The sequence below is a fragment of the Oncorhynchus mykiss genome, chromosome 10 (assembly GCF_013265735.2).
Source record: "Oncorhynchus mykiss isolate Arlee chromosome 10, USDA_OmykA_1.1, whole genome shotgun sequence".
Lineage (NCBI taxonomy): Eukaryota > Metazoa > Chordata > Actinopteri > Salmoniformes > Salmonidae > Oncorhynchus > Oncorhynchus mykiss.
This window is the reverse complement of record NC_048574.1, coordinates 35,343,217-35,369,238: the sequence shown is the minus strand read 5'-3', so window position 1 is coordinate 35,369,238 and position 26,022 is coordinate 35,343,217. Positions and strand designations below refer to the sequence as shown.

The 26,022-nt window shown below is 40.3% G+C and overlaps 1 protein-coding gene and 1 long non-coding RNA gene across 3 annotated transcripts; one reads left to right on the top strand and one right to left on the bottom strand.

Annotated features, from left to right (window-relative positions):
• Positions 1–6,698: 6,698 nt before the first annotated feature.
• On the bottom strand, positions 6,699–11,198 carry LOC118966749. Its single transcript, XR_005053626.1, has 2 exons — positions 9,743–11,198; positions 6,699–6,893 (listed from the first exon to the last, which is right to left on the bottom strand). It is a non-coding gene; the product is annotated as an uncharacterized LOC118966749 (long non-coding RNA).
• A 135-nt stretch (positions 11,199–11,333) lies between these two features.
• On the top strand, positions 11,334–24,646 carry LOC110533735 (E3 ubiquitin-protein ligase RNF167). Of its 2 annotated transcripts, none has more exons than XM_021618217.2 (10): positions 11,334–11,625; positions 12,725–12,884; positions 12,990–13,070; positions 19,930–20,073; positions 20,201–20,288; positions 20,496–20,586; positions 21,297–21,402; positions 21,588–21,681; positions 21,919–21,999; positions 22,099–24,646. In XM_021618217.2, exons 2-10 carry the CDS (start codon positions 12,786–12,788, stop codon positions 22,524–22,526), a joined length of 1,212 nt encoding a protein of 403 aa, XP_021473892.1. In that variant the 5' UTR covers positions 11,334–11,625; positions 12,725–12,785; the 3' UTR covers positions 22,527–24,646. The 2 variants fall into 2 exon arrangements, with proteins under 2 accessions (XP_021473892.1, XP_021473893.1); XM_021618218.2 differs by lacking the exon at positions 11,334–11,625 and adding an exon at positions 11,652–12,313.
• The last annotated feature ends 1,376 nt before the right edge of the window (positions 24,647–26,022 follow it).

The window sequence follows — 26,022 nt, the reverse complement described above, 5'->3', positions numbered from 1 at the left end:
AAAATACACATTTAGGATCAATTCAGAAGTCACGTTATGTCTCCTTAAAAGTATCTTCTCTGTGATAATACACATTTACCGGTAATAAGGCATGTGATAAAACTAAGCCTAGGGTTTTGTGGAGAAAAGCATTTACAGTCAGGTCCATAATTATTGGCACCCTTGATGAAGATGAGTAAAAACCCACCACTGGTGTGCGTGGCCGAAGAGCTCTATTTTCATGTCATCTGACCATAGCAGCGGTTCCAAGCCGTGTGCCATTGCCGTTTATAAAACTCCAGCTGGTGCTATCGTCAGATGACATGAAAATAGAGCTCTTTGGCCACACACACCATTGGTGGCTTCGGCGTCAAAAACGGAAGCATATGCAGAAAGTACCTCATACCTACGTTAAATATGGAGGTGCATCTTTGATGTTATGGGGCTATTTTGCTTCCACTGGTCCTGTGGCCCTTGTTAAGGTCAACGGCATCATGAACTTTACCAAGTACCAGGACATTTTAGCCAAACACCTGGTTGCCTTGGCCACAAGTGGATCTTTCAGTAAGACAATAACCCCAAGTACACAAAAACATCCACCATTTTTTTAAATTGAGCACAGAATCAAAATGTTGGAATGGCTAACTCAGTCTCCAGACTTGAACCCCATTGAAAACCTGTGGCTTGAATTGAAGAGGGTAGTCCATAAGCACAGACAAAGGATAGACAAAGATCTGGAAAGATTCTGTATGGAAGAATGGTCTAAGAGACCTCTCAATGTGTTCCCCACAAAAAGGCTCAGTGTCGTTATCCTCTCAAAGGGAGGGTGCTGGAGTACTGAAACGGGTGCCAATAATTATGACCCCTATCGTATCAGATTTATTTTATTACTTGTTAAACAATATCTCTTTCTCTGAGCAATTGTATTAGTATAAAAAAATGTAATTTTAGAACAATGTTGAGCATGTGACATAGCTCAGTATTTGTATTATTTATTTGATACAGTATTGTTTGCTCATATTTATCAAGGGTGCCAATAATTATGGACCTGACAGTACAAAGAAATGTAGAATCCTCTATATTTAGTACTGTTTCAAATATTTGTTTGCTTTGTTTAACATGAACATTATCTTGCATCTCATCTTTGTCTGAGATTCTCTCTCGGGACAGAGTGGTGGAGTAGCAGGTAGGCCTAATGGGATGTGCACGCCTGATTGAGGGTGTTTTAACTGCACAGGCACTCATCTGTTCATGGAGAGGGTGGTATCTTTCTGGTTTGGATTTACCAGTAACGCAACTATTATGCTCAGTATTTTTATAAGCCTAATGAATAAATAATTTAAAATTAAGACTTACATTATAAATATAATACAAAATGCATTGGGGCTAGAAAAGTATTTAAGCCGCTATCTGGCAGGCTTCTGGAGATTGTCCTGTTAGGGTGAAGGAAGCAAAGGTGGCAAGAATAAGGGCTGTCCAGCATGTCTCCTATCCGGAGGAAATGACAAGAGTGAAAGAAGGGAGTGACGTTGAAGAGGCATAGGTAGCAGGGTTAGAGCAGGGGTCTCCAAACTTTTCTAGCATGAGAGCTACTTTAAACAAATGTACATGTCACAAGCTACTCATTGTTTTCTAGCTCCTCTGCCCTGCAACTCTTCCCCTGGTCCTTGGTGTACAAGAGGAAGTAGTGCACTATGTTTTCTGTTAATATACCTGGTCAAATAATGGTTAATAAACAACTAAGGGGCTCCTATAAAATCAGTGATTTTTTTTGCAGATTCTTTTTAATATTTTCCCAAATTAGGTTCTCCTGTTTTGAGAAGAAAAAAAATGTCAATCTCGAAATTATAATTGTTCATAAAGAAACAACTCAATTGGATGTTTTAAGTACATTTCAATGGTTAAATCACATCAGAATATAGTTTTTTTTTTTGTCTGGAAGAAAACAAACAAATAGATTTTTGAGTGTAATTCCAATTTAATTTAAACTACTGGTAGTTCGCAATCGACCTGTTAGAGACCCCTGGATTAGAGACATTAGTGAATGTTCCATGCCAACAGAGGGACCCTGACATGTTGCATGTTAAGAAGGTGGACTTTGTATTGTTTATGGCAGTGATTACAAACTGCACAGCATAAACAGAGAAAATCAGAGAAAATAGGAATCAACGCTAGTGCGGCCAGGTGTATTTTTGGGGCTCAGGGAATTTACAGCAGAGGCATTTAGCCTAGGCAGCTGATAGTGGGTGCTAGATCTGCACTATTGTTTATGATTGATGTGCACAGCCGGTAATACTCTCCTGTCCCCCGTGGACCAGCTTGTACATAAAGCATCTTCCATTCAGGCAGCAAAGGCATGATTTTCCACTTTAACTAGCTTAAAATTGCAGGCCGTCTGGGAAAAAAATGTGTACTGTCTTAATAAAACACAATCTTCCACCACAATTTTCGGGATTTCGGACAACTTACCCTTAGCTGAACGTGGTGTGTAACATACTAAGTTATCAGAAAATGGTGATGGACATTTTTGTTTTATTAATAAGACAGCACACATTTCTTTTCAGATGGCACGTCATTAAAGCTAGTTAAAGAGGAAAATAATGCCTTTGCAGCCTGAATGGAGGATACTTTATTTATGAGCAGGTCCACGGGGGACACTAGTGTATTACTGGCTAGGCACATCAATCTTAAACGATAGTGCAGATCTAATGCCCACTATCCTGGCAACGAATGTTCCGCCCTCACAGGCCTCACAGGCAATACAACTTTTCATGATGTAGTCCACCTTAAAACCCCACCAAAGAAGAAGAAGCTTATGGAGCTCTCCTAGAACAGTGGTTCCCAAACTAGCGGTTTGAAAATAAAATGTGTCTCCTTGCCTATGTAACAGACATATTTGGGAAACTGAACGAACTGAACGCAAGGATGCACGGGAAATACAAAATAATTCTATAGATGAGTAAATTAAATTGAACAGCTGATCAAGCTGTCATGTGACCAAATACTGCAGACAACACATTCATTGGTCACAATAAAGGAATTTTGGTTCTTGACTAAAAGGGAATACTATGCCATCTCCCTCCGAGCATTTATTCAATGCACTGATTCAGTACTCTCGCCTGCATTAAAAACAAATCAATCCAGGTTGGATGTGACAGGAGAGATGAGGTGCGCACTGTTGACCACACCCCCTGATTTAGAGAAGCGCCGAAGCAACATGCATCAAGGACACCCATCTTATTAGTGATGGTGAGATAAGAGAAATTGTCAGACTAATTTGAAATTGACTGTAATTGCCCCACATTAAAAGTATATGATGGTGAGTTTAGAATACAATCAGAAATACTGTTTGAATGTTTTGAAATTGACTGCAATGACCCCAATTCAAAAAGTAAACATTGCGGTTAATTACATAATTTTCAAATGGCTGGGGTCGGTGAATTTTCAGATATCAAAATAGGGTCGTTGGCCAAAAAAGTTTGTGAACCTGTCTCACCCTGATCTGTTTCATCTGTCTTTGTGCTTGCCTCCACCCCTCTCCAGGTGTCACCCATCTTCCCAATTATCCCATGTGTATTTATACCTGTGTTCTCTGTTTGTCTGTTGCCTGTTCATTTTGTTCCTCAAACCTACCAGTGGTTTTCCCCTTGCGCCTGCCTTGTCTATGTTCCTGGTTTCTAGTTTTCCCGGTTTTGTCCTTTCTGCCTGCCCTGACCCTGAGCCTGCCTACCATCCTGTACCTTTGCCCTCTAATCTGGACTACCAACCTCTGCCTGCCCTTCCCTGAGCCTGCCTGCCATCCGGTACCTTTGCCCCACTATTCTGGATTACCGACCTCTGCCTGACCTGAGCCTGCCTGCCGTCCTGTACCTTTGCCTGCCCATGTTCGAATTAATAAACTTTTGTTACTTCGACATTATCTGCACCTGGGTCTTACCTTCAAACGTGATATAACCCCTGTCCTAGAATTTCAAGGACAGGAGTTTCAAGGGAATAATTTTGCACGCCCAATTTGTCAGTTTTTGATTTGTTAAAAAAGTTTGAAATATCCAATAAATGTCGTTCCACTTCATGATTGTGTCCCACTTGTTGTTGATTCTTCACAAAAAAATACAGTTTTATATCTTTATGCTTGAAGCCTGAAATGTGGCAAAAGGTCGCAAAGTTCAAGGGGGCCGAATACTTTCGCAAGGCACTGTATATTGCTTACAAAGACAAACTACATTTGCGTGATTCAGCTTATTCCTCATTCATAATCAATTAATCATTAACATTTATTATCATTCATGTGACCGACCAAAACTGGTTCATGCATGTGACAGACCAATACCTCTCCAGGCTTCTTCTCTCCAAGCTGAGACCTTGAAACTGAGATATCCCTTTCGTCCTCAAAACAAGATTCTTGGCATACTGCCAAATTGTAGATACTGATAGTGAGGATTCCTCCCAGGCAAGTTCAAACAGTCACTTGCTTGAACACGGAAATGCACAAACACAGAACAAAGAAATTGGTTATTAGAAAAGCACAAACATAACATCCATCACACATATTTCTTAAATTATTTTAGATTCATTCTGACTATTTTGAGTAAGTGATACTGGCTTTGATCCTACGGTGTCTCATGGGGGACAAACATCGGTAACTGCCACATCAAACCACACCCCCAAGACTGAAATCATAATGTCATGACTATAACTACAGTTCCCCGAGGGAGGGAAACGAGATACAACATACTATGGGGAGTTGCACTCTCGCGACTTTAGTTGAAGGATTGAAAATCTAAAAAAGGCCAATGAAATCCACACCTTGCTGGAAGCTCCGCCTTCCACAAGTGATAAGCGTGAGGCTCAGATTAATTCCTTCAATTCAATACCTCTCTTCACCAAGCACAGGAACGGGCAGTGTGGTGGCAAACATGTTTTGTACCTTGTTTCCCTCCTTCAAGTAACAGTAGTTAAAGTCATAACGTTATGTGTTATGTTCCCTTTCAGTCAACTTCGGTACAACATACTATGGGTAAAAAGAATCACGCACCAGATACTAAAATGAAACAGAGCATCGCAGACCACCCAGACCTGACCCCGCAAGATGAGACAGTGTGGGTATTGCGCACAAGTCATGGTGCCTAGTCACTTTCCCCTGTCCCAGCTGTGAGCACACTGGGAGCAGTGACATCAAAGTGATAAAACCTCACAAAAGTGTGTGGTGATGGCCAACTCGCCGCATCTCAAATATCTCCTATAGTCAACCCTTAAAATAACACAAGACGCTGCCAGACCCTGGTGGAGTGGGCGTGTACATCAATAGATAACACTTGCCCCTTGCTGCTATATGCCAGCTCCAATGCCTGCCTCTTATACAGCGTCAATGTGGACGAATAGTAGCAATCACGTTCGGAGGTAAACCTCTATTCCCGAGATTGGACCTCTCAGATGCCAAGAACCACAGACCCCAAAATCTCTGGCCGAGGGTGCCAAACCTGCCTGTGTGCCTGGGATAATTGATCCCTTGCACAGAGGGAGTTGCCACTGGACCCCACCCATCATGAATAGGATGCATAAATCATGTTATAACAACCCTTCTACACTAAAACAAGTGACATATTAGACAACTGCAACCTGTTAAACATTACGATCTTGTGGCTAGCAAGTAGCAACTAACGTTAGCTAGCACATCTAACTCTAGCTAGCATTGTTCAGCCCATAGAAAGTCAGCCCGCTAATAACTTTGGCTTGCTTGCTATCAACTCGAAATTGGATGGCTTAACAAATGTATATTGTAGTTATACATTAACTACATAGGCTGAACATTTCCGTACCCCACGGGAGTTATAAATGTTCCTTCTTGGATGTTCTAGCTAGCTAGCTACTACTGTACTACCCATGTTCACTTCTGGCAAGTTTTGGCAATGCATGAACATGAAGTACCCTAAACATAGTTCATAGTCTGGCCCAAAATATCGGACTACAGCAAGTATGACCAACAAAACCAAAAGAGACATGAATCATCTTTCATCAAGTTAACCAAAAATGTACACTACCGTTGAAATGTTTAGGGTCACTTACAAATGTCCTTGTTTTTGAAAGAATAGCACATTTTTTGTCCATTAAAATAACATCAAATTAATCAGAAATACATGTGTAGACATTGTTAATGTTGTAAATGACAATTGTAGCTGGAAACTGCTGATTTTTTATGGAATATCTACAGTACATGGCATTTAGAGGCCCATTATCAGCAACCATGTGTTCCAATGACACGTTGTGTTAGCCAATCCAAGTTTATAATTTTAAAAGGCTAATTGATCATTAGAAAACCCTTTTGCAATTATGTTAGCACAGCTGAAAACTGTTGTCCTGATTAAAGAAGCAATAAAACTGTCTTTCTTTAGAATAGTTGAGTATCTGGAGCATCAGCATTTGTGGGTTATGCGATTATTGCGATTATGTGCTAAAAATGGCCAGAAACAAAGAACTTTCTTCTGAAACTCGTCAGTCTATTTTTGTTTTGAGAAATGAAGTTTGAAAAAAATGATCTGCTGTTTCCAGCTACAATAGTTATTTATAACATTAACAATGTCTAACCTGTATTTCGGATCAATTTTATTTTATTTTTTATTTTCTTTCAAAAACAAGGACATTTCTAAGTGACCCCAAACTTTTGAACGGTAGTGTATATCTAATGCAATATTTACTAAGGATAAAGAAAACAGAGAACATGTACAAAATGTTTTTTATTTTACAGGATGATATAATCTTGAAGCAAACATGGAATGACTTGTGAAAATGTAGACTCAGTGAAGATGTCGAGGGAAGGTGCCTTTCATCCCTCTCTGTACCCTGGTGCAGTGGAACAATTCTTGTTCAGCCTCATAGTAGCATGATTCTGTTTCTGATTCAGGATAAATTAACTCCTGTAAATAGTGAAAGGACATTTAGATAACATTGTAAAGCTTTGTAAAACATTCACAGTGGGCTATGAGTTTTTCCAACTTGAGACCCTAAGGAGGATGAATGACCTGTCGAACAACCTTGTACTTGTTCATATGAATTTGAGACTAAAGGGGGGGGGGGGGGGGGGGGGGGGGGCATAGCAGTGGAAGGTAAGAAGTAGGTGTAAGAGAAAAATCTGAATTAAAACAAATATATTTTTAAACCGCAGCACCCCCACACCCAAAATCTTCATGCGGCTATTTTTAAATACAAATATTTTCACATGACCCTCCCCTTGTACTGTTAAAAATGCACCACACACATCCAATAAGCAACACATAACGTTGGGATACGGATGTAACCTTGGTTCTCTTTAGTTTTCGTAACAGGTCGCCAAACACCAAATCACAAGACGTGATTGAGATGCTTAATATCAAAGATGTTTACAGTCACGCCACACCCTTATTGTACCCATGTGACCTGTCACTATAAAAGGTGGTGTGACGTGACATCTGTAACCCAACATTTTATTTTGTTTTCATAACAGGTCACCAAACGACCTATGGGAGAGGCTGTACCAAAGAGACCGTTTGGACAACACAGTCAGGATAACACACCTTTTAACTTAGTCCAGATGAGTCCCTGGGACGTCCTTGTATCCACCACAGGATTCAACAGTATAACAGGATAACACAGAATTCAGCTGTGGTATACAATTGTATACACATGCAAGCTGAAAGCTAGAACTTACAACATGAGGCAACAAATTGGGTGCAACAGCACCAAGAGTGGAAGGCCTCTGTATAGAACATCCATCTCACTGATGGTTGATAAGTATCTCAATGTTCTCGGTACGCTCACTTATCTAGGTTGAGAGAGAGTTCCGTGTCCAGAACCACAGACCCCACTGATGGTGTGGACATAACATTGAGCCTGTAGTACCTCATGAAAGTCATGGGTGTTGCCCAATTTGCAGCAGCACAGATAGAGCCCAGGGAGGTTCCTTTGAACATGGACCATGAAGTGACCACAGCCCTGGTAAAATGTGCTACCACACTGTCTGTAGTTGGTCTACCTGCTGCAGCGTATGATTTTGACACTGCATTGGTAATCCAAAATGCCAGTCTCTGCTTTGAGACAGCACGCCCTTTGGTGTTCTCCCCATAACACACAAATAGCTGTTCTATTTGATGAACATTTCTTGTTGCAGCAAGATAGGCACTCAATGCCCTAATAGGGCAAAGTGTATGCAGTCTCACGACTCTCCTGTGACAAGTGGGGAGGCGGGTGAAATGCCGCTATGATTAAGGGCTGAATGGCATATGATGATGAAAGCACCTTAGGTAAGAATGCTGTATTTTTCCCAAGCACTGCCATAAATCCATCTTCTGCTAAATTGAGGCATGAAGGATGTGTAGAAAACGCATGTTATTCTCCAATACGCTTGGCTGAAACAATGGCCAATAGAAAGGCAGTCTTGACTGAGAGCTCACATAGTTTAAGTGAAGACCCTGGCTGAAGTGATCATAGGACAACATCTAACTCCCATGAGTGTACTGAAGGAGCCTTGGGAGCCGTAGCCTGTGGGCACCTTCCATGAATTGTGATACTAGAGTGTGTGCCCCTGGTGATGCACCCGTAATCTGGTCATGTCCCATACAGATGGCTGCCATATACACTTTCAATGTAGATGGGAACTTCCCTACAGCTATAAGCTCCTGGAGGAAAGTCAAAATGACAGGAATTGGGCAGGAAGATGGCGATTCTGCATGGTCGACACACCACTTCCTGTAAACGCATACAGCATCCCCCTTGACCCTGAGCGGGCCTGCTGGACCCTTTATGGAGAACCACATAGGACAATGGGTTGAGTCTTGCGATGCAAACAGAACGACGATGGCACTTCCGAATCGAGCTTCAGTACGTTGATGTGAACCATTTTCCATGGTGCTGATCATACACCATGGACCCCTGACTGGTTCAAGACCAACTCCGCATCCCTGTAGGGAGGCCTCTGTGGTCAAAATCACCCATTTGTGAACTACGACTAGGAGAGCTCCACTGGGAGTTCGAAGTGCTAGGCTCCATGATTCTATTGCTCTCCATCAACTCATTGAAATTGTGAGATTTTTTGGTTTGTCCCTTCTGGGACATAGATTGTGACTCTTGTATCAGTGCTGTATTGGCCGCATGTGGAACAAGCCCAATGGTACAAAATTAACTGCAGCAGCTAGGAGGCCAAGGAGCCTATGACTAGCACTGTCACCTGTTTTCTCAGTTTGAATGTTGAAAGACAATTTGCCAAAGATACCAGAGAGTGTTGCACACATGATTTCAATGTCCAATGTCAAGCCCAGGAAGTGATTTTTGAAATAGCCTAATCATACATTTTAAAAGTGAAATGACAAATATTTAGGCTTTATTGAAGTGCTAGGTTTTAGGTCTAGGAATAGCCGCTAGGATTGGAAAGAAAGCAGAACACGTGTTAAACTTTCCTGAATAACTGCCTGCTGGGTGCATAGGCCTATGTGGCACATAGGACAACTATGGAGAATGATGATTGGCAACAGACATCCCATCAGTATCAGAAGTAAAAAAATAAAGCCAGACTGGCCTGCTACTATGCCTTTCTACAATCTGTTGAGAGTACACCCACAACTGATCCAAACATGTGAGTGAATGGAATAAAAATTCAAATAACAAGGCTTTTACGCCATTATTCAAATGACATTTTCAGAAAATGGTAACAAAAAATAGCTTTTTGTTTTGGTGTGTCTAGGTGTATGACTCGGTATCGGTTGCGGATGCTTAGAGAGAAAGATATACTTACGGTTGGCTCCGACCTGTCGTGTTTCAGGGTCATATCAGAAGTAAACATGCAGTCAGACTGGCCTGCTACTTTCTATAATCTGTGGAGAGTAGACTCACAACTGATTGGGCTATGAAGAGAGTAGAGGAAGATGGGTCAAGGATGAGGGATTCTACAAATGCTCCCGGTGAATAGTAGTCCTTTGCCAGTACAGAGTAATAGTTCCACGAATTAAATGTGCTTCAGTCAGGTTGGCTTTTTAGCATTCATTGCCATGGTTATCAACTCTACCGCAGAAATGGAACGCAAATCACAGACAATAGGTGTTGTAGGGGAAGCTGCAGGGAAGCACTTCAGATTTTACTGCAGAGGATTACAAGGAGTGTTGAATGGTGGTGTCCCATCCTCCTAGGCTGTTGACCTGGGGTAGATTCAGAAAGTAATGGAATGGGGTGGTGGGTTTTTATTTTATAAGTGATGGATTAGTTGGCAGGGTAATTTCTTTCCCTTTTGTATCACAAAGTGAAATATATTTACATTCATCTCCAGTTGGTGGCAGTAATTCACATTTAGGTTGCCAACCTCCATTTAAAGCTGCAATATGTAACTGCTTGGTTGACCCTACCAAATTCACATAGAAATAAGTTATAGATCTGTCATGTTAATTGAAAGCAAGTCTTTATATGTTTACATACCCTACATTACTCATCTCATATGTATATACTGTACTCTATACCATCTACTGCATCTTGCCTATTTCTTTCTATACCATCATTCATTCATATATGTTTTTATGTACATATTCTTATTCATTCCTTTACACTTGTGTGTATAAGGTAATTGCTGTGAAATTGTTAGGTTAGATTACTCGATGGATATTACTGCAATGTCGAAACTAGAAGCACAAGCATTTCGCTACACTTGCATTCACATCTGCTAACAATGTGTATGTGACAAATAAAATTTGATTTGAAGAAGTGCTAGATCTGTTATATGTGCATTATTTCTATGTTTTTACTTTCGGTTTTGTACACCAGCTTCAAACAGCTGAAAATACAATATTTTTGGTTATGGAAAATATATTTCACACCGGTTTAATACCTGCTTGTTTTGTCTGAAATTTTAGCAACCAGGAAATGGCGGAACGATTTCTTAATGCACCTTTAAAAAACACAGAAGAAGAAGAACAGATTACCATTCCAAAGATTTGTATAACTAACCCAAGATAGACCACCAACTGGCGTTTCGAATGGGAACGAACAAGAGCCAAGCACGATGTAGAGAGATCCTATTTGCGCGTTCTAGCATGTCGTTGCATATTTCCGTTAGAGAACGCCTACTGTCAAGTGTGCGTATGTAATAACTCAATTGGCCCTTGCACTCCTTCTAAACAACGCAATTCATTTGGCAAAGGGTAAAGTCTGTTCGTCACATATTCTAGTTCTGGGAACAGAAAACGGTATTGAGATCAAACGTTTCATCGATGTTAAACAAATTGCAGAATGTTGGCCAAACTCCATCAATGGGCTTCCTCTCATCGCCATATTTGGTGGGAAGCGTAAACGCCAACCGGATGCTTCAGATTTATACATCCGGGGAAACTTCTGGCTTATTTTTCTATCTGTGACCGTTCACCTAGCCGCAGGATATTATTATACAGGAAATGCATAAATCTTTAGCATAGTATTTTCATAAGAGTGGCTTTAGGCACCAAACAATATAGTTATACACTATTATAACGTATCTAGCTGTCTTTCCAATTATACTTTAGTTTGCTAGCTGTGGCATACACCGTTAGCTACTTGAGTCTAAAAAATTCGAAGCTTTTAACTAGTTAAATTAGTTCGCTAAATCTAGCCTCTGGAACCGGGAAGGAGAGGACAAAACAACAAGGCACTGGACTGGTACAAGAAGGATCATAACCCTTTATTTTATAAATCAATTATCACACCACTTCTCCCTAGATAGCTAATTAGATATGTTTTACTTCCGATTATTGATATGGTTCTGATCAGTTGATCGGACAGTCAGTGATGATCAACCTGACATAAAGTACCGTAGTTTTAAGATCGCTAGCTAGCTAACGTTAAAATATATTGGCTAAGATTACAGCTAGCTAATGTAAGCGTAGCTATCAATCCGTGGTAAATCAAATTCGTGTTTGTTGTTGTCTTAGCGCACCCGGCTAGCGAGCTAACGTGAACTTATCAGGCCAAGTAAACTAACTAACTTTAGCTAGCTGAGTTGTTACCGAACATAATAGTTTTGTCCACCAGACCGAATGTTTTCCCCCCATTGATTACAATTTTTTAACGTGTTTTCGCTATTTGCTAGCTGGGAACGCTAAATAGCTCTTTGTGTTGTATTTACAGGCACCATTGATAGTAAAACTATTATACCGTGAAAGTGTGTTCGTTTATTTCAACAGCTTGCAACTGCATCCCGCAATTCTGGGCGTTCCTGTATTGTGGGCTTTCCCCGCCATGGGGTGATGGCTATTTCGCGACACCGTTAGCTATGGCCTGTTATGTACAGTCGGGGGTTTACTGTCTACCGGTCGCTCCCGCTAGCGCGATAGGATGGGGCTACACGGTGTGTATGCTAGCTAGCACACGGTGTCGTTCCCGACAGCTGGTACCGGACTAGCTGGCACACTTTAACACACGTAAACTGCGGGAAAACAGTGCCCGACAGGCGGGGACGAATGACACTGTCTGCCGGTGTACGGCTAGCTAGATACCATTGTCGCCCCGGCCCTTCTATGGGCTTTATCGGCGACTGACATCCAACGTTATTGTGCATTAACGCCACGTACTGTACTGGAGCGCCTCTGCTAGTTTAACAATGTACAAATAGAAGTATAAAGAGAGGTTCCTGCTAATGCAGGAACACGCCGAAATGCAGGCCGCAATTCCACCCATGTTTATTTGGTCTGGTATTGGAATCATTTGTTATTATGCAATTGATGAATGATGTATGAGATTTGCCTCTTCCACTCCCCAGGCTGAACTTTCCAGCTTCCTGGCTCTACTCATCCCATTCTCCAGACAGACAGTGAGGTAGGATGTTGGGTCTGTGGTGCATGGGTGCCCGACTGGGCGTTCTCACTCTGGCGCTGTGCTGTACACTGGCTCCCTTACCTGCACACGCGTACATCTATGCTGTGAGTCCTCATGATTGTTGAACTGTGTGATCAAGTTTGTTGTGGATTTACATGTGATCTCAGTGTACTGGCATTGATTTGAACACTTGTGTCTCTGTCTGGTAGCATTACAGCAATATGACCAACATGTTGTTTGAGGACCTGCCTGCCTTTTTTGGATCATCACTACCCAAAGAAGGACTTATGGTGAGTAGTGAGTAAGGTTTAATATCAAAATACTCAATACCAAAATGATACCATGGAAAAAGAAGGCATATTAGCCAAAGTAACAGAATGGCACTTGATCCAGACAGAAACTCCGCTACTGCTCTATTCAATCGTTAGGCATCTTTAGAGTTCAATATCATTACACTTTACATTTTTGGGTCAACTTTTTCATAGACAGCGTGTTCGTAAAGTATTCAGACTAGAGGTCGACGGATTAATCGGAATGGCCGATTAATTAGGGCCGATTTTAAAGTTTTCATAACAATCGGTAATCAGCATTTTTGGACACCGATCGTGGCCGATTACATTGCACTCCACGAGGAGACTGCGTGGCAGGCTGTTATGCGAGTGCAGCAAGGAGCCAAGGTAAGGCGCTAGCTAGCATTAAATGTATCTTGTAAAAAACAATCAATCTTAACATAATCACTAGTTAACTACACATGCTTGATGATATTACTAGTTTATCTAGCTTGTCCTGCTTTGCATATAATCGATGCGGTGCCTGTTAATCATTGAATCACAGCCTACTTCGCCAAACTGGTGATTTAACAAGCGCATTCGCAAAAAAAGCACCGTCGTTGCACCAATGTGTACCTAACCATAAACATCAACGCCTTTCTTAAAATCAATACACAAGTATATATTTTTAAACCTGCATATTTAGTTAATATTGCCTGCTAACATGCATTTCTTCTTACTAGGGAAATTGTGTCACTTCTCTTGCTTTCTGTGTAACAGAGTCATGGTATATGCAGCAGTTTGGGCCGCCTGGCTCTTTGCGAACTGTGTGAAGATTATTTCTTCCTAACAAAGACAGCCAACTTCGCCAAACGGGGGATGATTTAACAAAAGCGCATTTGTGAAAAAGCACAATCGTTGCACGAATGTACCTAACCATAAACATCAATGCTTTTCTTAAAATCAAAAACACAGAAGGATATTTTTTAAACCTGCATATTTAGTTAAAAGAAATTCATGTTAGCAGGCAATATTAAACTAGGGAAATTGTCACTTCTCTTGCGTTCATTGCACACAGAGTCAGGGTATATGCAACAGTTTGGGCCGCCTGGCTCGTTGTGAACTAATTTGCCAGAATTTTATGACATAACATGGAAGGTTGTGCAATGTAACAGCAATATTTAGACTTTAAGGATGCCACCCGTTAGATAAAATACGGAACGGTTCTGTATTTCACTGAAAGAATAAACGTTTTGTTTTCTAAATGATAGTTTCCGGATTTGACCATATTAATGACCTAAGGCTGGTATTTCTGTGTGTTATTATATTATAATTAAGTCTATGATTTGATAGAGCAGAATGACTGAGCGGTGGTAGGCAACAGCAGGCTCGTAAGCATTAATTCAAACAGCACTTTACTGCATTTGCCAGCAGCTCTTCCCAATGCTTCAAGCACAGCTCTGTTTATAACTTCAAGCCTATCAACTCCCGAGATTAGGCTGGCAATACTAAAGTACCTATTAGAACATCCAATAGTCAAAGGTATATGAAATACAAAGGGTATAGAGAGAAATAGTCCTATAATAACTACAACCTAAAACTTCTTACCTGGGAATATTGAAGACTCGTGTTAAAAGAAACCACCAGCATATGTTCTCATGTTCTGAGCAAGGAACTTAATCATTAGCTTTTTAACATGGCACATATTGCACTTTTACTTTCTTCTCCAACACTTTGTTTTGCATTATTTAAACCAAATTGAACATGTTTCATTATTTATTTGAGACTAAATTGAATTTATCAATGTATTATATTAAGTTAAAATAAGTGTTCATTCAGTATTGTTGTAATTGTCATTATAACAAATATAATATAAAAATTGGCCGATTTAATCGGTTTTTGGCTTTTTTTTGGTCCTCCAGTTTGCGGTATCGGCGTTAAAATCATAATCGGTCGACCTCTAATTCAGACCCCTTGACTTTTTCCACATTTTGTTACATTACAGCCTTATTCTAAAATTTATTAAATAATAAAAAATCCTCATCATTCTACACACACTACCCTATAATGACAATGTGAAAACAGTTTTTTTTTTTTTTTGCAAATGTATAAAAAATAAAAACAGAAGTACCTTATTTACATAAGTGTTCAGACTCTTTGCTATGAAACTCAAAATTGAGCTCAGGTGCATCCTGTTTTCATTGATCATCCTTGAGATGTTTCTTCAACTTGATTGGAGTCCACCTGTGGTAGATTTTATTGATTGGACATGATTTGGAAAGGCACACACTTGTCTATATAAGGTCCCACAGTTGACACTGCATGTCAGAGCAAAAACCAAGCCATGAGGTGGAAGGAATTTTCCGTAGAGCTCCGAGACAGGATTATGTCAAGACACAGATCTTGGGAAGGGTACCAAAACATTTCTGCAACATTGATGGTCCCCAAGAACACAGTGGCCTCCATTATTCTTAAATGGAAGGAGTTTGGAACCACCAAGACTCTTCCTAGAACTGGCTGCCCGGCCAAACTGAACAATCGGGGGTGGGGTGGGGCCTTGGTCAGGGAGGTACCCAACAACCCAATGGTCACTCTGGCAGAGTTCCTCTCTATGGAGATGGGATAACCTTCCAGAAGGACAACCATCTCTGCAGCACTCCACCAAGCAGGCCTTAATGGTAGAGTGGCCAGACGGATGCCGCTCCTTAAATAAAGGTTCAATAAAAAAGGGACCTCAGACTGGGGCAACGGTTCACCTTCCAAAGGGACAAAGACCCTAAGCACACAGCCAAGACAATGCAGTAGTGGCTTCAGGACAAGTCCCTGAATATCCTTGAGGGACCCAGCCAGATCCCGGGCTTGAACCCGATCGAACATCTCTGGAGAGACCTGAAAATAGCTGTGCAGCGACGCTCCCCATCCAACCTGACAGAGCTACAGAGGATCTGCAGAAAAGAGTGGGAGAAACTCCACAAGTATAGGTGTATCAAGCTTGTAGCGTCATAACCAGGAAGACTCGAGGCTGTAATCACTGCCAAAGGTGCTTCAACAAACTACCGAGTAAAGGGTCTGAATACTTACAGTTGAAGTCAGAAGTTTACATACACCTTAGCCAAATACATTTAAACTCTTTTTTTTTTCACAATTCCTGACATTTAGTCTTGTCAGTTTGGATCACCACTTTATTTTAAGAATGTGATCTGTCCGAATAATAGTAGAGAGAGTGATTTATTTCAGCTTTTATTTATTTCATCACATTCCCAGTGGGTCAGAAGTTTACATACACTCAATTAGTATTTGGAAGCATTGCCCTTTTAAATTGTTTAACATTTCAAACATTTCAGGTAGCCTTCCACAAGCTTCCCACAATAAGTTGGGTGAATTTTGGCCCATTTCTCCTGACAGAGCTGGTGTAACTGAATCAGGTTTGTAGGCCTCCTTGCTCCCACAAATTTTCTATCGGATTGAGGTCAGGGCTTTGTGATGGCCACTCCAATACCTTGACTTTGTCCTTAATCCATTTTGCCACAACTTTTGAAGTATGCTTGTGGTCATTGTCCATTTGGAAGACCCATTTGCGACCAAGCTTTAACTCCCTGACTGATGTCTTGAGATGTTGCTTCAATATATCCACATAATTGTCATTCCTCATGATACCATCTATTTTGTGAAGGGCACCAGTCCCTCCTGCAGCAAAGCACCCCCACAACATGATGCTGCCACCCCTGTGCTTCACGGTTTGGATGGTGTTCTTCGGCTTGCAAGCGTCCCCTTTTTTCTCCAAACATAACAATGGTCATTATGGCCAAACAGTTCTATTTTTGTTTCATCAGACCAGAGGACATTTCTCCAAAAAGTATGATCTTTTGTCCCCATGTGCAGTTGCAAACCGTACTCTGGCTTTTTTATAGTGGTTTTGGAGCAGTGGCTTCTTCCTTGCTGAGCGACCTTTCAGGTTATGTCGATATAGGACTTGTTTTACGTTTGTGGAAAGCTACCTGAAACGTTTTACCCAAGTTAAAGAATTTAAAGGAAATGCTACCAAATACTAATTGAGTGTATGTAAACTTCTGACCCACTGGGAATGTGATGAAAGCAATAAAAGCTGAAATAAACTATTCTCTCCACTATTATTCTGACATTTCACATTCTTAAAATAAAGTGGTGATCCTAACTGACCTAAGACAGGGAATTTTTATTAGGATTAAATGTCAGGAATTGTGAAAAACTGAGTTTAAATGTTTTTGGCTAAAGTGTATGTAAACTTCTGACTTCAACTGTAGATACTTTTGTACCTGTTTCCTCCAGCATCTTCACAAGGTCCTTTGCTGTTATTCTGGGATTGATTTGCACTTTTCGCAGCAAAATACATTCATCTCTAGGAGACAGAACACGTCTCCTTCCTGAGCAGTATGACGGCTGCGTGGTCCCATGGTGTTTATACTTGCGTACTATTGTTTGTACAGATGAACCTGGTACCTTCAGGCCTTTGGAAATTGCTCCCAATTATGAACCACACTTGTGGAGGTCTGCAATTTTTTTCTGAGGTCTTGGCTGATTTCTTTTGATTTTCCCATGATGTCAAGCAAAGAGGCACTGAGTTTGAAGGTAGGCCTTGAAATACATCTTCAGGTACACCTCCAATAGTCTGAAATTATGTCAATTAGCCTATCATAAGCTTCTAAAGCCATGACATAATTTTCTGGAATTTTCCAAGCTGTTTATTAAAGGCACAGTAAACGTAGTGTATTTAATCCTCTGACCCACTGGAATTGTTTTACAGTGAAATAATATGTCTAACAATTGTTGGAAAAAGTACTTGTCAAGTTATTTGTGGAGTGGTTGAAATACGGGTTTTAATGTCTCGTATGTAAACTTCTGACTTCAACTGTATGTAAATGTGATATTTCAGTACATTTTTGTAATACTTTTTCGAAAATGTATAAAAACCTGTTTTTGCTTTATCATTATGGGGTATTGTATGTAGATTGCTTGGGGGAACAAACAATTTATCAATTTTAGGCTGTAACGTAACAAAATGTGGAAAAAATCAGAGGGTCTGAATACTTTCCGTATGCACTGTATGCATTAATGAATCAATTATACAGTCATACAATCAATTTGATTTTTTTTTTCTTTTTCTAACCATACTACATAACATAATGGTATTCATTTATTTGAATGGTAAATGTCTTTGGAAAATTGCGATGTAGCCTAGGCCTATTGCTTATTCATATTTTTTTTTAGTTTACTCTTATTTTACCAAGTGAATGCATATTCAATAGCAGTGTGTGTATGCATTCAGTTATTGGGCTTGTTTTGCCTTATTTCATGGAACCATATGGGATTTATTTTATTTTACTGCAGTTTAAGTGACACCCGGCCCAGAAAAATAATTTCCATATATGGCCAAATAGAGAAGTCAGATTAGACATTTCCTAATAAGACACTTTAGTCAACACCTTTGTTCACAAAACAGCCATTGAATTATTCAAATAAGGCCCGTTTTTTTTTCATTGCTCAGCCACAGATCCTAATGTTTTATATTCATCCCAATGTCTCCCTGTGCACCCTGGGTGCTAGTGTGCATGTGATGTTGGTCTATGTAAACCAAATGTAACCTGGATATAGCCGGTCCATGAATCGGCGTATCCAAACATGAGTGGATTACCTTGAAAACAGAGGTCAGGCATTTTAGAGTCAGTCTCTAGTTCTTAATATACCTCAGTGATTCATACACAGTTTCGTTGAGGCAATAGATAATCTTTCGGAGAGACCAATTTTAAGTGAATGGCACAAACTTTATTCAATCAGCTTTTAAATCAGCATATTTTGCATTATGGTTAGCATATTATCACCAAGTACTAGGGTAGATAATTGATATTCGCTTCAGCTGTAAGCTAGCAATATAAGTTAGTTTACAACGCTGGAAGCTACTGGTATCTTCTTGCATTGTCGAGTGTTCTAACCATTATGGATGTTGTTTTGCGAACAGTAATGAACAGTTTGTACATACCGTGTCGCATTATTCAAGTGTGTTAACTTCTGTGCAGTATGAGTGGGGAGCTAACATAGGATGCAGCCTTCCCAGTGCAGGAGCAGGCACGGTATAAAGGTTTCTACACACTTAATGTGGGTAGAGTTGTGCGTACGCTGGGTGGAGTCATGCATCCTTTGTTACATGATATCTCATCAGTCCATACTCTCAAATAGCATCATTCACAAGGGGGTGACAGATGTGTTCTTGTTGTCTTCTAATTTGCTGTGAAAGCAAAATAAGAGTATTGTCTTCTTTTCTTCCCTTGCTAGCAAGTTGGCTAAACATTGCAAGCTAGCTAGCCTTTTAGCATCCCACATCGCCATGTGAAATAATATAATGAAATAATATGCCCCGGCCACTATTCTTAAACTTTCCGGTGTGACTTAAAACACTATTCCTACTTTGATATGTTTCTTCAATGTCTTCGCTCCCATATCAGCTAAAGATAGAATGTCTACATTTGTTGTTATGGTTTCATACCATCTGTATTTCTGTATTTTTAAAGTTATATATCTTAAACTTGATTGCTAACTAGCTTCAGAGGGAAGCTGGTTCCACCATTGGGATGCCAGGACAGAGAAGAGCTTGGACTGGGCTGAGCAGGAGCTACCCTCTCGTAGGGGTGGGAGGCCCAAGAGAACTAAGGTGGCAGAACGGAGTGCTCGGGTTGGGGTGTAGTACCGAACCGTTTTCATTTTCTAGTATCGAAAAAGTATGGAAGTTTCCGTATACCATGCAACACTAATGTGAGAGAAGGGTAATGGAAGAGTGAATACAGGAGCAACATGTCCTTTGATCCATTGCAAACATCAGCTGAAACATCCTTTCTCTCTCTTCAAGGGTGTGTTAGTAGAGTCACGACCACTCAACGGCTGCACTCCAATAGAACCTCCACCACCACTGCCCACATCTAGTGATCCCAACACGACCACTACTAAGTACATAGTCCTCATCCGACGCTATGACTGCAATTTTGATATCAAGGTTGGTGTGTGTAGCTATGCTGTTGGGTTGCTTAGGATATAAGGTGTTGCAATTACATTTGAATTCAACAGATTATGGATTGCAACATATTCAGTGTAAAATCACACTGGTTTTGTTTTCAACGCAGGTGCTGCATGCACAGCAAGCTGGATTCAGTGCAGCCATTGTTCACAACATGTACTCAGAGACACTACTCAACATGAACTACAGCAATGGTGAGGATCCTACAATCATCACCTTCTCTAAGCTGCCTATATCCATTTCTTACAGAATCAGTTCAGTTAGTACAATGTTTACTTAACCAGGTTGCCTCTCTCTCCTCAAAATCTCAAGTAGTCTTTATTAACCAGTATCATCCTAATAATTAAATACATTGGTAATGCTGAGTGGCAGTACTCCCCTTTTTGTTTGTTTGTGTGTAGAAACTATTGCAGAGGAGATTGAGATCCCCTCCGTATTCACCAGCTACTACGCCTCCCAAATTCTAAGGACTTTCATCATTCCTGAACATGGGTGAGTACCATTGTGACGTTTTTTATTTTTGTCAAGCTCAACTTCCATGACAAGCTTTTAATTGGTTATTTATTTGTTCATTTCTACCTCTAGTCACAATGTTAAATGGAGGTATGACTTATCTGTCTGTTGAGGGGTTATGATTGCTAATGTAACCATTCAACAAATATTTTTTGGGATATTTGTTCATGGTCTTGCACCATAGTGAAGACCGGACCTTTATTGATCAGATTTGCGCTGAGATTCAGTCATATTCTTCAAATCTTTGCACTCATCATGTCAACCCTGCTGAGGGTCTCAAATCAAATTATATTTGTCACGTGCTTCGTAAACAACAGGTGTGGACTGACAGTGAAATGCTTACTTACGGCCCGTCCCAACAATACAGAGAAAAATAAAATAGAGAAATAATAGAAAGTAAAACACGTAATAGTAGATACACAATGAGTAACGATAACTTGACATTATACAAGGAGTACCAGTGCCGAATCGATGTGCAAGGGTACGAGGTAATTGAGGTAGATATGTACATATAACTAGGAATAAAGTGCGATTGGCTGGTCCTATGTGGACGTCATCACTATGTTGGAGGTGGTGTTGAGTCTGGCACTGCTGTCCCTCTTAGTCGTACAGATTTGTGATCTGGAGGTGGTCGCTTTTCTGAACAATGCCCCCATACTAATGCGGATGGTGCTGTATTTGGTATGCAGGGCCTATGTGATCCTCAAGCCGGAGTTTGCCTTCCCACTCTCATACTATCTCATCCCCTTCACTGGAATAGTGGGCATGATCATCCTTGTGATGGTTGTCATCCTGGTAAGTGCCTTTAGGAAACAGACTCATTTTGCTATGAATGGGGAGTTGATTTCACAATTGAATAGTTAAATATTCATTTCATACATCCTAAATCAATGGGATTCAATAATTGTATTCGCATATTAAAAGCCCTGTGACTCTCAATCCTTAGATTTTGGTGTGGTCTGTGTCTCATCTTGGTTTAGATTGTGCGCTGTGTGCAGTACAGGAAAAGAATGAGGAAATATAGGCTGACTAAGGAACAGCTGAAGAAGATCCCCATTCACAAGTTCACTAAAGGTAACGAGAGAGTCCCTCCACACATTCAAATGAGAATCTGTCACCCGTGTAACTAGTCAAAGACATTGCAAAACACTTTGTGAAACAGCAGTACAGTATTTCTTCTCTGGAATGTTGAGAAACCTGATTAACAAGAAGGGTAATCTGATTGTCTGCTCCTGTTATTATTACATTACACGTAGCATTACAATGCATTGTATTTCCACCTGTCACATGTCAATCTTATTTGTATTCTAGGTGATGAATATGATGTTTGTGCTATTTGTCTGGATGAGTATGAAGAGGGTGACAGACTGCGAGTTTTGCCTTGCTCACACGGTAATTGCAAGTGATCACATTTGGCCCTGTCTCACTCAGAAGTTGTTCTCACAGGTCCAAGGCCATATGGTAACTGTTTTATTTCTGTCATCTCTTCAGCGTACCACAGCAAGTGTGTGGACCCCTGGCTTACAGGGACTAAGAAAACTTGCCCCGTGTGTAAACAACGCGTAACCCGACCTAATCCAGAGTATTCTGAGTCCGAGTCTGAGGATGATGGGGCATCTCGTGCAGATGAAGAGGGGGCAGAGGGTGAAGCTGACACCGAGCGCACCCCTCTGCTCCGCCCCTCCAACCCAGGCTCCCCTTCTGGCAACCCAGGGGCCTACTCTGCCACTGTCACCACGGTAACCACCGCCCAGTGCCTAGGCTCCCCTGTGCACAGCGACTCGCCCATCCTGGAGTACGAGGGCTACTACTCCCCTCAGGGGGAGTCAGACTCTGATACCGAGGAAGAGGGGATGGACTCCCATCCCTCAGATGATGACACTGCCCAGCTCATTGTTAGGGGTGCAGTGGGGGTCTGAAAGCCTGGAGGGAGCTGAGATAAAATTACTTTGTGTTAGCTCAATAGGGTCAGGCTTGTCCCCGCAGGGTGTTTTTAAATGGTTTATGGAGTTGTGGCTATGGAGTTGTCTCAGCCATAGACTTTCTAGAACACTATTGTCACTTTGGTTACGTTGAACAGATTTACATATTTTCTCCAACTTAGACTCAATGTTGCTAGCTCTAAGATGTTAATATTTAGCCAAGATTCTGTTATGTTTTAGCAGTTCTGTCTTCAACATGAGGCACACATTGATAAGTACAGTAAATCAGTTCAAACATTTAGCTTTGAGTCTTTGCCAGTGAACTATAACCCCGCCACCCATCCCTAAAACTTAAGATTTTCACAAAATGAATCAACTGACAGGTAGTCTAAATCTTAACTAGCAGTATTTAGTTGAATACATTTTTTTCAATGCACTACTTGACAATTGACATACCCCAAATTCTTATTTTCAATTAACATATTGTACAAGGAGATAACCCACCTGAGATTATTTTTGTAGTTACTGAGTAGACTCAAGTCATCCACCAGTTGTTCTTCATATTTCTTCAACATTTTTATTCTAGTATTACATTGTTATTGCATTGTTGGGTTTTGAGTTTGAAAGAAAGGCATGTCACTGTACTTGTGCATGTGACATTAAAACGTAAAACTTGAGTTGAAAGGAAACTACAGCGCTGCAGTCTCATTAATAAGATCTCTTCCCCATGCTAGTAGTATACCTGTATGCATCTCTGTAACGGGTTTCTGTCATTATATTGGTTAAGTGGGAGTATAGTTTACTCTATGGGGTGTTTCTCTGTCAGATGGGTTTATGGAGTTTTTGGACTGTTAATTTGTTATGCATCATTGACCAGTAATTGGGGAATGCCATAGGAGATTATTTATTTTTTACTTCACTGTAATACATTTTTATTATCCAGCATTGTTTCTTTGAACTTCTTTTACTCCTTTTAAAAGTTCAGAATTTGTCCAGTTTGATTTTATTTCAGCCTCTTCTATGATCGATCGTTCAGAGTTCTTCATGATGTTGTAATGTTTGTTTGTTTTCTTTCTGTTTTTGTTTTTGACATAACTGGTGATATGGTCCGTCTAAAAGAGATTCCATCTGCTCTCTGAAGAAGTTGAACAAACTCAGGAATAGGAACATATTCACTCTGTATGGAAATTACATTTCAGAATTCTTCATGGATATTCTTGTTTTATTTTCATACTGAATGAACATATTACACCATAGAATATAGCAAACCATCGGCACAATTCTTTCCAGTTTTGTCAGTCTCCTCACATCAGCCTTTCTCTACCTGTAGAAGTACAGATTTATTGTTAGGAGAATAGTGTGTATCTTAAGGGACTATTACTCATGTAATTTTTTTTTTTTTTTTTTTTTTTTTTTTCCTGTGTAGCCTTTTATACACAGTACACACTTTAGGAACAAGGTAGGCAACCATGTATATGATTATATGTCCATGCATCAAAATACACTCTGTTTAGATATTTTTTCCCCCTGAAAATAGCAGGAGAAGGGGGATGCCAGTACTTACACATTGTTACATATTCACGTTGGTCTCCACCTCTGCTATGAATCTATTGCTTTCTGTATGCAATTTCTTGATTGTCTGTGTACATTGCATATTCTAGTATTCCTAGGATGGCAATTATTTGTTGACAAATTATATGTTGACATCTCCTCCCATATGACATGATGTATGATTTAGCTTTTGAGTAGAATGTGCCTAATTTCAGTCAGAATGTATCTTTATTGCTGATAAATGATCAATGTTCACATACCACAATTTAATTTGTAGATGTATTTTTAAAAACATTTTGGAAATCAAATGAAAGACTTATGTCAATGTACCTTTAAGCACAAGCAAAACGCTAGTAACAATAGTAATGGAACTGGCTATAAGCTTCTGTGGCGCTCATGCCATTGGGACCAAGTTTGAAGTGTTATGTAACACTTTCATTTATTATGTCATTGTCGGTTAGTCCTTGACTGCTGCATTTACATAACCTCCTTTCTCACTTCTGAAGATTTATATAGTCTTGTGACATTTTATGTTGGTCCCATAAAAATAAATGACATATTTTGGGCTTCTGTTTTAAGTCTAGAGTTTTTATCAGCCAGGAATCAACTTCCTATTGACATTAGTTAGAATATGGTAAATTAACTTAAATATCCCCTCTCCCTCCACCAAAGTACCATGATTAGTGGGAATGGTGTCTTTCATGGCTGTGTTTGAAAGTTAAGAACAATTGTCATAAGATTCACAACAGTCGTTGAAATCAGAATAATTCTAAAAATAGGCTATTTATTTGATGATAAATGTTCTAAATCATTACCAACTACAAACCTAGTGACTCATACTGTACCATAACTGAATGGCAGCATGAATTTGCTTCTAGCCCCCTGCAGTTTACCAGCCCTGCAGTTCCATTGGTTGAATTGAACTGAGCCATGAATGGTTATGGTCAATGGATTGGACCAGTCACCACGCCTCTCTCATTTCTATTCTGCGTCGAAGAGACAGGTTCATTTATAAGCAAATACCTCAGAGTACAGTGGTTAGGCTAATTAACATTGAGCATAGCTCAACAAGTCTGTTCCCTGACTGTTTTCATTTCAATAAGGCTCTCCCCCACACATTTTCTTTGTTTAAACTCCATTTATGAAAGACATTCTGAAAATCAGTTGTCAAACACTTTCTAAAGGGCAAGTACACATCACCCCTGTGAAAGCATGTACAGTGGGGCAACAAAGTATTTAGTCAGCCACCAATTGTGCAAGTTCTCCCACTTAAAAAGATGAGAGAGGCCTGTAATTTTCATCATAGGTAAACTTCAACTATGACAGACAAAATGAGAAAAAAAATCCAGAAAATCACATTGTAGGATTTCTATTGAATTTATTTGCAAATTATGGTGGAAAATAAGTATTTGGTCAATAACAAAAGTTTATCTCAATACTTTGTTATATACCCTTTGTTGGCAATGACAGAGGTCAAAGGTTTTCTGTAAGTCTTCTCAAGGTTTTCACACACTGTTGCTGGTATTTTGGCCCATTCCTCCATGCAGATCTCCTCTAGAGCAGTGATGTTTTGGGGCTGTTGCTGGGCCACACGGACTTTCAACTCCCTCCAAAGATTTTCTATGGGGTTGAGATCTGGAGACTGGCTAGGCCACTCCAGGACCTTGAAATGCTTCTTACGAAGCCACTCCTTCGTTGCCCGGGTGGTGTGTTTGGGATCATTGTCATGCTGAAAGACCCAGCCACGTTTCATCTTCAATGCCCTTGCTGATGGAAGGAGGTTTTCACTCAATCTCATGATACATGGCCCCATTCATTCTTTCCTTTACACGGATCAGTCGTCCTGGTCCCTTTGCAGAAAAACAGCCCCAAAGCATGATGTTTCCACCCCCATGCTTCACAGTAGGTATGGTGTTCTTTGGATGTTAACTCAGCATTCTTT